Here is a 14,140-nt window from a genome sequence, read left to right as displayed (position 1 = left end):
AATAATCCCATGCGTCCTACCAGACCACCACAGGCTAAAGCTGGTCTTCAATGACAAGAAGGGAAGAACACCCACATATACATGGAAGTTGAACAATGTTCTACTCAATGATAACCTGGTCGAGGAAGAAAGAAAGAAAAAACTTAAAGACTTCTTAGAATTTAATGAAAATGAAGGTACAACATACCCAAACTTATGGGACACAATGAAAGCTGTGCTAAGAGGAAAACTCATAGCTCTGAGTGTCTGCAGTAAGAAACAGGAGAGCGCATATCTCTCTTGGGCATATACCCAAAAGATGCCCCAACATATAACAAAGACACGTGCTCCACTATGTTCATAGCAGCCTTATTTATAATAGCCAGAAGCTGGAAAGAACCGAGATGCCCTTCAATAGAGGAATGGATACAGAAAATGTGGTACATCTACACAATGGAATATTACTCAGCTATCAAAAACAATGACTTTATGAAATTCATAGGCAAATGGATGGAACTGGAAAATATCATCCTGAGTGAGGTAACCCAATCATAGAAAAACACACATGGTATACACTCATTGATAAGTGGCTATTAGCCCAAATGCTTGAATTACCCTAGATGCATAGAACACATGAAACTCAAGACAGATGATCAAAATGTGAATGCTTCACTCCTTCTTTAAAAGGGGAACAAGAATACCCTTGGCAGGGAATAGAGAGGCAAAGATTAAAACAGACACATAAGGAACGCCCATACATATACAGCCACCAAACTAGATAAGATGGATGAAGCAAAGAAGTGCAGGCCAACAGGAACTGGATGTAGATCTCTCCTGAGAGACACACCCAGAATACAGCAAATACATAGGCGAATGCCAGCAGCAATCCACTGAACTGAGAACGGGACCCCCGTTGAAGGAATCAGAGAAAGGACTGCAAGACCTTGAAGGGGCTCGAGACCCCATATGTACAACAATGCCAATCAACCAGAGCTTCCAGGGACTAAGCCAGTACCCAAAGACTATACATGGACTGACCCTGGGCTCCAACCTCATAGGTAGCAATGAATAGCCTAGTAAGAGCACCAGTGGAAGGGGAAGCCCTTGGTCCTGCCAAGACTGAAGCCCCAGTGAATGTGATTGTTGGGGGGAGGATAGTAATGGGGGCAGGATGGGGAGGGGAAGCCCTTATAGAAGGAGAGGGGGAGGGGTTGGGGGATGTTGGCCTGGAAATCGGGAAGGGGATTAACAATCGAAATGTAAATAAGAAATACTTAAGGTAATAAAGATGGAATAAAAAAATTTAAAAAAGAGTAAAAAAAATACTAAAAATAATCTCACCAATTGAATCCAAGAACACATCAAAAGGTTATCCATCATGCTTCATCCCAGGGATTCAGGGATGTTTCAATATAAGGAAATCCATCAATTTAATCCACTATATAAACAAACTCAAAGATAAAAACCACATGATCATCTCATTAGATGCGGAGAAAGCATTTGAAAAAATTCAGTACCCCTTCATGAGAAAAGTCCTGGAAATATCAGGAATATAAGGCCCATACCTAAACATAGTAAAAGCAACATACAGCAAACTAGTAGCCTACATCAAACTAAATTGAGAGAAACTTGATGCAATCCCACTAAAATCAGGGACTAGACGAGGCTGCCCACTCTCTCCCTACTTATTTCATATAGTACTCAAGGTCCTACCCAGATCAGTCAGTCAACAAAAGGAGGTCAAAAGGAATACCAAAGGAAAGGAAGAAGTCAAAATAGCACTATTTGCTAAAGATATGATAGTATAATTCAGTGACCCCAAAATTTCCACCACAGAACTACTAAATCTGATAAACATCTTCAGAAAAGTGGGAGGATATAAAATTAACTCAAACAAATCAGGAGCCTTCCTATACTCAAAGGATAAACAGGGTAAGAAAGAAATTAGAGAAATGACATTCTTCGCAATAGTCACGAATAACATAAAATACCTCAGTGTGACTCTAACTAAGCAAATGAAAATTTTTCATGACAAGAAATTCAAGTCTCTGAAGAAAGAAATTGAAACAGATCTCATAAGATGGAAAGACCTCCCAGGCTGATGGAGTGGCAGGATTAATATAGCAAAAATGGCCATTTTTCTAAAAGCAATCTACAGATTCAATGCAATCCCCATTAAATTGCAAATCAGTTTTTCTTGTAGTTAGAAAAAGCAATTTGTAAATTCATTTGGAATAACAAAAAAACCAGGAAAGTGAAAACTATCCTCAACAATAAAAGAACTTCTGGGCGAATCACCATCCCTGACCTTAAGCAGTATTACAGAGCAGTGGTGATAAAACCTTAGTGGTATTGGTACAGAGACAGGCAGGTAGATTAATGCAATAGAATTGAAGACCCAGAATTGAACCCACACCCTATGGTCACTTGATCTTTGACAAAGGATCCACCCAGTGGAAAAAAGAGGGTTTTCAACAAAAAAGAGGGTGCTGGTTCAACTGGAGGTCAGCATGTAGAAGAATGCAAATCGATCCACTCTTATCTCCTTGCACAAAGATCAAGTCCAAATGGATCTTGGGTCTCCACATAAAACCAGATACAGGGAAACTAATAGAAGAGAAAGTGGGGAAGACCCTCAAACACTTAGGCACTGGGGAATATATATATCGAACTCAAAAAGTTAGACTCCAGAGAATCAAATAATCCTTTTAAAAATAGGTTTCAGAGCTAAATAGAGAATTCTCGATTGAGGAATATATAATGGCTGAGAAGTACCTAAAGAAAAGTTCAACATCTTTAGTCATCAGGGAAATGCAAATCAAAACAACTCTGAGATTCCACCTCACACCAGTCAGAATGGCTAAAATCAAAAACTCAGGGACAGCAGATGCTGGTCAGGATGTGGAGAAAGACAAATACTCTTCCATTGTTGGTGAGATTGCAAACTGGTACAACCACTCTGGAAATCACTTTGAAGGTTCCTCAGATAAACGGGCATAGTACTACCTCAGGACCCTGCTATACCACTCGTGGGTATATACCCAAAAGATGCTCCAACATAGAAGAAGGATACATGCTCCACTATGTTCATAGCAACTTTATTTGCAATAGCCAGAAGATGGAAAGAACCCAGGTGCCCTTCAACAGAGAAATGGATACAGAAAATGTGGTACATCTACACAATGAAGTACTACTCAACTATTATAAAAAATGACTTCATGGAATGCATAGGTAATTGGATGGAACTAGAAAATCCATTCAGAGTGAGGTAACCCAATCACAAAAGAACACACATGGTATTACTCACTGATAAGTGGATATTAGCCCAACATTTTAGAATACTCAAGATATAATTCACAGACCACATAAAGTTCAAGAAGAAAAAAGACCAAAGTATGGACTTTCAGACCTTTTTAGAAGATAAAACAAAAGACTCACAGGAGGAAATATGGAGACAAAGTGTGGAGCAAAGACTGAATGAAAGACCATCCAGAGACTGCCCTACTTGGGGATCCATCCCATATACAAACACCAAACTCAGACCATATGGCAAATGCCAAGAAGTGCATTCTGACAAGAGACTGATATGGATGTCTCCTGAGAGGCTCTGTCAGAGCTTGACAAATATAAAGGCAGATGCTGGCAGCCAACCATTGAATTGAGACCAGGGTCCCCAATGGAAGAGTTAGAGAAAGGACTGAAGGAGCTGAAGGTGTTTGCAACCCCATAGAAAGAACAATAATATCACCCAACCAGACTCCCTCCACCCCCAGAGCTCCCAGGGACTAAAGCACCATCCCAAGAGTACACAGGGATAGACCCATTGCCCCAGCCACACATATGTAGCAGAGGATGGCATTGTCGGGCATCAGTGGGAGGAGAGGTACTTGGTCCTGTCAAGGCTAGATGCCCCAGTTTAGTGGAATGTGTGTGTGTGTGTGTGTGTGTGTGTGTGTGTGTGTGTGTGTGTGTGTGTCAATTTGTACACTGTATGTATATATACACATATGCAAGTGTGTAAAAGAAACACACAAGAAAGTGTGTTCATGAGTGTGGAAGCCAAAGGTTGATCGTGTGTATCTTCCTCAATTGCTATCTACCTTATTTTTGATACAGTCTTTTAACTGAACCTCAAGCTTTCAACTCAGCTAGACTGGACAGCCAATGAGCCACTAGCATCTGCCCATCACCACCTCTTCAGCATGACAATTACAGAAGTATAAATCTATGTCTGGAATTTTTTTCTCCAATAATTTATTTTCTGTACGTATGTGAACACCTGCATGTCTCGCCACATGTGGCATCCACGAAATAATTTCTTGGGAGTTGGTTTTCTCCTCCACAATATGGGAACCAGGGATTGAACAAGTCATTCAGTTTGGCAGCAAGCACCTTTACCCACTAAGTCATCTATCCAGTCCCTTATGTGTTTTATGGGTTTTGGTTGCCAAACTCAATGCTGATGCTTTTGAGGGCAGGTATTTTACCAACTGAGCCATCTCACTTCTTTGGCATTCTTGTCTAGATTTGTTTCTCAACAAGAACAACCACCTGCCGAGGTTCCGTGAGATGGGAAAATCAGCAGATATTCAAGGAAAAGAAACACAGGGCAAGTAGCTTGTTTTTAGTATCAACAAGGCTGCTTCTTTACCAGGGGAGCTGTAGACATGGGAAAAGTCACTATGTTCCCATACATGCTTAGGTTCTTTAGCCACATTAGAATTTAAGATAGAAGCTGCGTGGGAATTCAGTTAAAATTGATTTCATGACTTTTCTTCGCCTGCAAATATAAGGGAATCTTTAAGACTGTCACTGTAGTGAGTATAACAACTTTTAAGCAAAAACTTAATATGACAAACTATTTTTAGAGAGAGAATCAAACTGATTTGTGTGTGTATAAAATACAAAATAGTGAACTATTTTACCTGAAATGAGCCAAGAATATCCTTTAAGGGTTCTTCATAAAACTCATCTCTTCCAAAGAACAGGAGCAACTCAAAGAAACTCCTGAAAAGAAAAAAGTTATAATTTTCATTGCTCTGTGGTTTTGTTCTATTTTAAAATGCTACCAAGTTTTAACATCTCTCTAGTATCAAATATTTTACTTATAAATACTTGACTTTTAAAAACTTATTAAAGGGCTAAGGATTTAGCTCAGTTGTCATACACAAAGCTCTGAGTCCAATCTCTAGCACAGCACAGAAAGAGGTGTATTGGTACATGTCTTTAATCCCAGAACTTGGCAAGTGAAAAGAAGACCAGAAGTTCAATATCACTGTCAGTCACATGCCAAGTTTTAAGCCAGCCTGGAATTCATGAAATACTGTCTGAAAATACAAAAACAACTTACAAAGCACAAAAAGTAATGATGCAAAATAGACAACAAGAGATTAAAAATATGTCCGATCAAGCTTGGCACTATATGCTAATATGTAGAGGAAAACTATATGTGGAGCTCCTTATTATCTGGGGTTTTAAACACCTACTGGAAATCCTAGAATGTACATGTCATACATCAAGGGAAAACTCTGTGTACTCACCCACATACAATATTTATATTTTGGTAGATTACCTAGGGAGATCAGATTCTAATAAAGGCAACTATCTCTCTTTAGTATAAAACCGAAAAGGCCCAGACGTCAAAGATGAGCTGGAAAAAGAAAAGGGGACTAGTGGCAGAAAGGAGGGTGAACAGTGAGTAGATCAGTGGGGTGAATATGATCACGGTTTATCAAATCTGTATACAAAAGTCTCATAGTAAAAACCCATTATTTTGTACAATGATTATATTATAACAATGAAAAAGAAAAAGACAACATTGAAGTTGCCACATCATTTGGATTCTCCTTTTCAGAGACTTCTTTGGAATATGATTCAGACAACATCACATGCTACAATGTGAAGCAGAACTTTTATAAAACTGAAATGAACTCAGGATGCAGCTGTGTGCTAGAGTTCTTGCCTAGCACAAATAACATCCTAGGTTCAATCTCTAGCATCAGAGAGTAGAAATATCTGTGGTATTAGTAAAAGTTGGAATGAAACTTTCAAACCTCTTTGTCAACTGGGTTTAGACAATGTAGTCTTTTGATGACTACATAGCAATATTTAATAGGATCTTCTCCAAGAGAAGAATTATCTCAAAAAAACACTTTTCCTTTTTTCATTAGGGGCTCAATTCCCCTATGCTTCCCTGAGGCTGGCCTCAACTTTTGGATTCAAGAAATCTACCTGTCAATTTCCTAAGCATACATGATAGGTACCTACTCAGGGTCATCTAAAAAGCATTATACTTATTCATAAGATGCAACTCTTCCTATTTTAAAATTGGCTATAGCAATTCATTTGTATCTCCAGGCTCTGTGTGTAATTATATCTTTCTAATACATCTTCAGTTAATTCCTCTACTAAAGTCTTGAAACTTTCAAAGTTATGCAGGTTAGAATCTACTTTAAATTCCCATAAATATTCTTCTTTATAGAATCTTCCTATGCACTACAAGTGTTTTTTCATTGCTATCATAATATAATTTTCCTGGGTCCATCAGGAGACCACTACCTATAAGATAAGGATCACCTTATAAAATAAAATTGTCAAATAATAAGATGTGAAATTTTAAGTCACTGCTTATTGCAAAATAGGTGTATATGCATGAAAATGACATTAATCTCACTGTAAAACCATCAGAGCTCTTGAATGAACAGGTCCATTAATAGCAAGCAGTATACTTTAAAAGGAATCTTTCTCTTTAAGCAGTGGGTCTCAAGTCTGGACCCAACAAACCTTGTTGCGAACAGATGTTCCATCATCCAGGCATTGGTCTACTAGTAAAGCTTGATAGTTATTTGGTAGAATTCTTAAAGACCCTAGACTTTTCAGAAATGGTATGTCCACAAGGTTCTACTAGTAAGAGTCAGTCTGGACTGGTACAATCTTCCTTGGCTATCTGAGAGTTACAACAGGACTTTCTTTAAACTGTTTTTCTTTTCTTGTTGTTCCTTTTCACTTGAAAATTTTTTACACGCTTCTGGATATATAGGTATGCACAATAGGTATAATCACTTACTGATAATAATTATAAGGAAATTTACTTTAATTCTTCATTATACATTTAATTTTACCATTGACTAAAGATGAAAATAAATTTCCAAATATATTCTTTTATTGTTACACAGACATTCATATATTGTTTGAATTTATATGATGTATGACAGAGAATATGTTCTTTTTTCAGAGTTGATTGATATTTTGTTTTTATGATCAACAATGTCGAGAATGTTCCTTCATATAAATACATAGTATAAAATGTCGGAAGTAATTTGGGGCCTTTTTTACAAATTGCTGACAATCCTTACCTAATCCCAAGCCCAAATCCATTTATCATTTCTTTTAAGACTCAAGTGAGCTCTCAAACAGAAACTTTTACTATCAAGCATTCTAACACAACATAATATAAAGATATGTGCTAATATATACTAATTTGGTACTTGCACAGAGGACTGGTAGGACAATATTAAAAGTCTTTCTTTTCCATAATTAGGTGAATATGTACAGTAAAAACATTTCAAATTATAAGAAATATCTTTGAATCTGAACCAAGATGTTTAAGAAAGGATTTATTGGTACTGCATATAGTACCAATGTACAGTGTACCCTGACAGGTAGTCAGTACAAGGTACCAAGGCTGAAGTTGTGTGATGCAGTATGGGTGAACAGTACCAGAAATACCTTAAATTCATCACATACTTGAGTGTGAATTAAGATCCTGACATTTCATGTGTATAAACCTTTATGTTTGCCACTTTTTCACAACTTTTCCATTCAATTACCAACCTTGTATGGTCACACAACATACAGTTTCAGAAGCTATCCAGCTTTATTTTCTAATACACAGCTGTTCATCTACACTGAAAATCTGTTTAGCTTATCTATTAAACTGAACAGCATGGCTACATGTTTGATGTCTTCCAATGGCCATAGATAAATTTTGGTCACCTGCTTATGTTATTGGTGTGAGGGTCCTAAACAAGGTCTTTAAATTAATTAATTAATTTATTTATTTATTTTGTGTACAGCATTCTGTTTGCATGTATGCTTGCAGGCCAGAAGGGCACCAGATCTCATTTTAGATGGTTGTGAGCCATGTGGTTGCTGGGACTTGAACACAGGTCTTCGGGAAGAGCAGATAGTACTCTTTAACTTCTAAGCCATCTCTCTAGCCCGACATAGTTCTTATGTCATTGTTTGTGTACCTTGAAAGGGACCAAGAGTTTCTAGTACTTTTCTGTCTTCTGTTTCCTTGCTGCCATGAGCTTTCTCATTTGTGAACTTTTCTGTCATGATGTACAGTGTTTCTAAATGCCCAATAGGAATAACCACAGACTGAATCTCCAAAACTGTGAACTAAAATAAACCTACCCTTGTTGGCTGAAAAGATGGTTCCTTGAATAAAGTGTAACCTTTACAAGTATGAGAACCTGAGTTATGAACCTCAGCATTCATATAAACGCCAAAGCGATGACATATACCCCCAGAACTCACTGGCTAGCCAATCTAGGAAAACACCAAGGTCTGGGTTCAGTGAGAGACCCTGTCTTAAAAATTAAGGTAGAGGGCAATACTGCCCTACACACCACACCCAAGGGTGTGTGCACGCGCGCGCACACACACACACACACACACACACACACACACACACACATATACTCCACAAGCAAATAAGCCTACACTTCTTTTTAAGTTGGTCATTTTCAAGTATTCCTTTACAGGTAAAGAATGCTGTCTAACTACCACTTTCATAAATTTTCTTAGCTAGATCTTCTGCGTAACTTCAGCTTCTATATCACTATTCCTGCTCCACTTAGTACTTCTGTGTTATTGAGAAAGCTTCCTTCCTAAAAACAAACAAGCAAAAGAATCTTTACTTATCATTAATCTTTTCTTTTGTAGAGAGCCTTCAGAGCCTTGACAATAGTTAGGGCCTTGTGTGTACTTACATACATTAACGATTGATTATAAACAAGAAAAAGAAACAGAAGAAATAAGACTATGAAGTTGGGCATGGTGGCACACACCTTTTATTAATCACAGCATTCCAGAGGAATAGGTAGATGGATCTCCTCTGAGTTCCAAGGCAACCTGGTCTACATAGTGAGTTCCAGGCCAACCAAAGATACATAGTGAGAGCCTGTCTCAGGAAAGAAAAAGAGAAGGGAGAGGAGGGGAAGAGAGGGGAAGAAGGGGAGAAAGAACAGGAGGTGTCCTAGTCAGTTATGTCAACTTGACACACAAACTAGAGTTATCTGAAAGAAGAGAACCTCATTTGAAAGAAAAAAAAAGATTCCATAAGATCCAGTTGTAGGGCATTTTCTCAATTAGTAATTTGTGGAGAAGGACCCAGCCTTGTAGTGGTTCCAACCCTACAAGAAAGCAGGCTGAGCAAGCCATGGGGAGCAGGCCAGTAGGCAGCACCTTTCCATGCCCTCTACATCAGCTCCTGCTCTAGGTTCCTGCCTGACATCCTTTGGTGATGAACAGCAACCAAGAAGTGTACTTTCCTCCCCAACTCGCTCTTCAGTCATGGTGTTTCACGACAGCAAAAGAAAACCTAGCTCAGCCAAGAAGGGAGGAGAGGGCATGGGAAAAGAAAGGGGAGCAGAGAGGAGAAGGGAAGAGGGAAAAGATAGTGAGGGGACAGAAATGGGGGAAATAAAAACGGAAAGGAACCTATAAAACAAAAAAATAATAGTAAAGGACTAGCTAGTTTTATATTCTATAATGACTGTAATTAAATCAATATCACATTAGCATAAGAATTATAAAATAGATTAATGAAGCCAAAGGTAAAATAAAGAGTTCTTAAATAAAAAGCAATAGCAGTTAAATATTAAGAGCATCTCAATCTCATTAGCAAAGTGTTAGGTAGCAGCATATCAAATCACTCTACAGCAGAATGCTTTAAAACAAACAAAAAACCCACACATGATTTACTCTACCCTCCAAATGTAGATAACATTCAAACTAAAACCCAGATACAGAAAAATTAATCAGTGCTAATATATGAAAAAGAATCTATATAATCTAGCTATAGAAATATCTTTACAGCTCAAAATTATATTTAAAAATGTATGTGGACTTCAAAAACAGTATAAATATTAATACCATATCCAATGCTTGCTCATTTTGGTGCTCCTTGAAGAGGTTTCAACATTCTTCCTCTCTTCCTGCTTCTCCTAGTTCAGGACAGTAAGGAATGTCCTAACTCTCAGTTTTGGCTGAAGACTATTATTTCTCTTCCAACTTAAAAATACATTTCAGTTGAGAGATTTCTTTTTCTTTCATTGTTTTAAGATGTCATTTCATTGTGTTCTGTTTTACATAGTTTTACTTACAATATGTGTTTGTGTTTTATGTTTGGCATCTTTAGTTTTGAAGTAATAACTCTTCTCTGGTTTTTAGTTTGAGTATCAGGCTATTGAGGCACTAACTGTCTGCATGTGTACACGAGAAATAAGACTTGCACTGAGTTCTGAATCTGTGCATTAATTTTTCTTCTTACTTTTAGAAAATTTGTGGTCAGAATTTTGTCAAAATTGCTTCTGGTTTATTTTTGATATTCCTTCTAGGACAGTGGTTCTCAACCTATTGATTACCATGGCGCCTCTGCGGGTCACATGTAAGACAGTCTGCATATCAAATATTTACATTACAATTGATTGCGGTAGCAAAATTATAATTATAAAATAGCAATGAAATAATTTTATGGTCTGAAGCATAACATGAGAAACTGTATTAAAGGGTTACAGCATTAGGAAACTTGTGAACCACTGTTCTCTGATTTTAATAGATATATAATGTATAGTTTTATATTTTCCGATAGCTCCTAAAGCTCTTTATTCTCCCTTGTCTTCTAAATTGGATAATTTCCACTAATCAGCATTCAAGATTCATTCAATTGTTGTTCAAGGCCAACCACGGGCTTTGCTTAAACTCATTCCTAACCCCGTTTTCTTTGTCCATTAAAATCACTAGACATCCTGAATAATATTGTGCTTTTTTAGTTTCTAGCACTTATATTTGTATATTTAAATTGCCCATTTATGTGCTAAAATCTGCAGTCCATATTTCCCAATAAAATCCTTACAGATCTGTACCTAATTTGACTGATTATTTTGATTCTTGATTAAAAAAAAATCACACTTTAAAGATGTGTGTAAATTTGTAAAGCATTGTTTAAGTTCTGACACAGTACAGGCTGCAGTACCATATCCCTGGAAACATTCTTGTCTTTTCTTGCACTGCACCTTTATTGTGGAGCACTTGACTTAAACCAGTTACAATTTAAGCTAAGGTAGGTGGGTGGGGATGGATGTGAAAGGAAAAAGGAGAAATGTGGGGATGAACATGATCACAATACATTGTATGAAATCTTGATGCCCTGGTATAAGAGAATGCTAGGGCGGGGAGGCAGGAGAGGGTAGGTGGGTAGGAGAGCACCCTCAGAAGCAGGGGATGGGATAGGGCATTAGCAGAGGGTAAATGAGAAATGAGGATAATATTTGAAATGTTAAAAAAAAAAAACAATAAAAAAATCTTCAAATTAATAAGAATTATTTTTAAAAATTAAGTTAAGCTGAGTGTGAGTTTTGTTTTTCTCTCATGACTATCAATCAGTAGACAGGAACAGGATATTTAATTACCACTTTCTGCATCTACCAATACAAATTTAACAATCAAATATAGATGTTGATTTCCAAATTGGTTTATACTTTATCTACATTACTGTGGGTTATAAGTGTATCAAATAAAAAAACAATTTGCCTGATCCTGCTTTCTTTCATTTTTTTATTGGATAATTTTTATTTACATTTCAAATGTTATTCCCTTTCCTGGTTTCCTATCCATAAGCCCCCTATCCCATCCCCATCCCCTTTCTTCTATAAGGGTGTTCCCCCTCCCCAACCATCCCCCCTTCCTGCCTCCCCACCCTGACATTGCCCTACATGGGGGTGAGGGGGGGGTGTCCAGCCTTGGCAGGACCAAGGGCTTCTCCTCCCTTTGGTGCCCAACAAGGTCATTCTCTGCTACATATGCAGCTGGAGCCATGGGTCTGTCCATATATAGTCTTTTCGTAGTAGTTTAGTCCCCGGGAGCTCTAGTTGGTTGATATTGTTGTTCTTATGGGGTTGCAAGCCACTTCAGCTCCTTCAGTCCTTTCTCTAACTCATCCAATGGGGACCCCATTCTCAGTTCAAAGGTTTACTGCTAGCATTCCCCTCTGTATTTCTCATGCTCTGGCTGAGACTCTCAGGAGACAGCTATATCAGGCTCTTGCCAGTATGCACTTCTTGGCTTTATCAATATTGTCTAGGTTTGGTGGCTGTGTATATATGGGGGTGGATCTCCAGGTAGGGCAGGCTCTGAATGGTCATTCCTTCAGCCTCTGCCCCAAACTTTGTCTCCCTATCTCCTCCGATGAATATTTTTGTTCCCCCTTTTAAGAAAGACTGAAGCATCCATACTTTGGTCGTCCTTCTTCTTGAGCTTCCTGTGGTCTATGGATTTTATCTTGGGTAATTGGAGCTTTTGGGCTAGTATCCACTTATTTCAGTGAATGCATACCATGTGTGTTTTTTGTGATTGGGTTACCTCAACCAGGATGACATTTTCTAGTTCCATCCATTTGCCTATGAATTTTATTAAGTTGTTGTTTTTAATAGCTGAGTAGTACTCCATTGTGTAAATGTACATTTTCTGTATCCATTCCTCTGTTGAGGGACATCTGGGTTTTTTCCAGCTTCTGGCTATTATAAATAAGGTTGCTATGAACATAGTAGAGCATGTGTCCTTGTTCTATGTTGGAGCATCTTTTGGGTATATACCCAGGAGGGGTATAGCTGGGTCCTCAGGTACTGCAATGTCCAATTTTCTGAGGAACCACCAGACTGATTTCCAGAGTGGTTGTACCAGCTTGCAATCCCACCAACAATGGAGGAGTATTTGTCTTTCTCCACATCCTCACCATTATCTGTTGTCACCTGAGTTTTTGATCTCAGCCATTCTGACTGGTGTGAGGTCGAATCTCAGAGTTGTTTTGATTTGCATTTCCCTGATGACTGAGGATGTTGAACTTTTCTTTAGGTGTTTCTCAGTCATTTGATATTTCCCAGCTGAGAATTCTTTGTTAAGTTCTGTACCCCATTTTTTAATAGGGTTATTTGGCTCTCTGGAGTCTAACTTTTTGAATTCTTTGTATATATTACATTATCCCTCTATCAAATGTAGGATTGGTAAAGATCTTTTCCCAATCTGCTGGTTGCCGTTTTGTCCTAATGACAGTGTCCTTTGCCTTAGAGAAGCTCTGCAGTTTTATGAGGTCCCATTTGTCGATTCTTGATCTTAGAGCATAAGCCACTGGTGTTCTGTTCAGGAAATTTTCCCCAGTTCCCATATATTCGAGTCTCTTTCCCACTTTCAAGGAAAGTCTTATAAAGATCACCATTTAATTGGGACTGACTTACAGGTTCAGAGGTTCGTTCAGAACATTATCATGGCAAAATCTAGGCAGGCATGGTGTAGGCAGAGCTGAGAGTTCTACATCTTCATCTGAAGGCTGCTAGTGGAAGACTGACTTCCAGGAAGTTAGTCTTAAGGGTTTAAGACCTTTACCCACAGTGACAGCCAATTTCAATAAGACCACATCTCCTAATAGTGCCACTCCCTGGGCCAAGCATATACAAAACATTACAAATATATAGTAAAAATCAAGTTTGAAATATAGTAAAGTAAGATAATTAAAAATGTTTGGCAATCTACTAATAAATCTGTGGTATAGCCTCCAAATGTCAAGCTGTTCTGAATAAGGAGCTAATCTTTTTATTTTTTGCCATTGCATATATGAATGCTATGTTTAACCAGTTCACTCTTCTAATCATTGAGGACCTGATGCTAAAATATGCTAAAATTCATGAACATTTTTTTCCGTTTTGTAAGAGAAAGGTGGGAAAGAAGTAATATCTACATTTTTCTCTCTCTGTTCTCAGTTTCATGAGCGGCCATTGTGTTTTACCTATTCAAGTTAGGAATCACTGCTATATGCATAGATTGGTTCCTCATTCAGGTGTCATCAGGGAAGCTTCCTCCAGCAGCAGATAGGAGCAAA

At 38.0% G+C, this 14,140-nt stretch overlaps 1 protein-coding gene across 1 annotated transcript in view; it reads right to left on the bottom strand.

The window, feature by feature from the left end:
* Znf654 (zinc finger protein 654) overlaps positions 1-14,140 on the bottom strand; it is a 64,934-nt gene that overhangs the window by 21,353 nt on the left and 29,441 nt on the right. Inside the window, exon 3 of the mRNA XM_032908238.1 lies at positions 4,905-4,986. Within this exon, the coding sequence (XP_032764129.1) occupies positions 4,905-4,986 (82 nt within the window). The remainder of the gene's footprint in view (positions 1-4,904; positions 4,987-14,140) is intronic.

Source organism: Rattus rattus, chromosome 7, assembly GCF_011064425.1.
Source record: "Rattus rattus isolate New Zealand chromosome 7, Rrattus_CSIRO_v1, whole genome shotgun sequence".
In the NCBI taxonomy this organism is placed as follows: domain Eukaryota; kingdom Metazoa; phylum Chordata; class Mammalia; order Rodentia; family Muridae; genus Rattus; species Rattus rattus.
The sequence above is the reverse complement of the archived record's forward strand: the minus strand, read 5'-3'. Positions and strand labels throughout refer to the sequence as shown.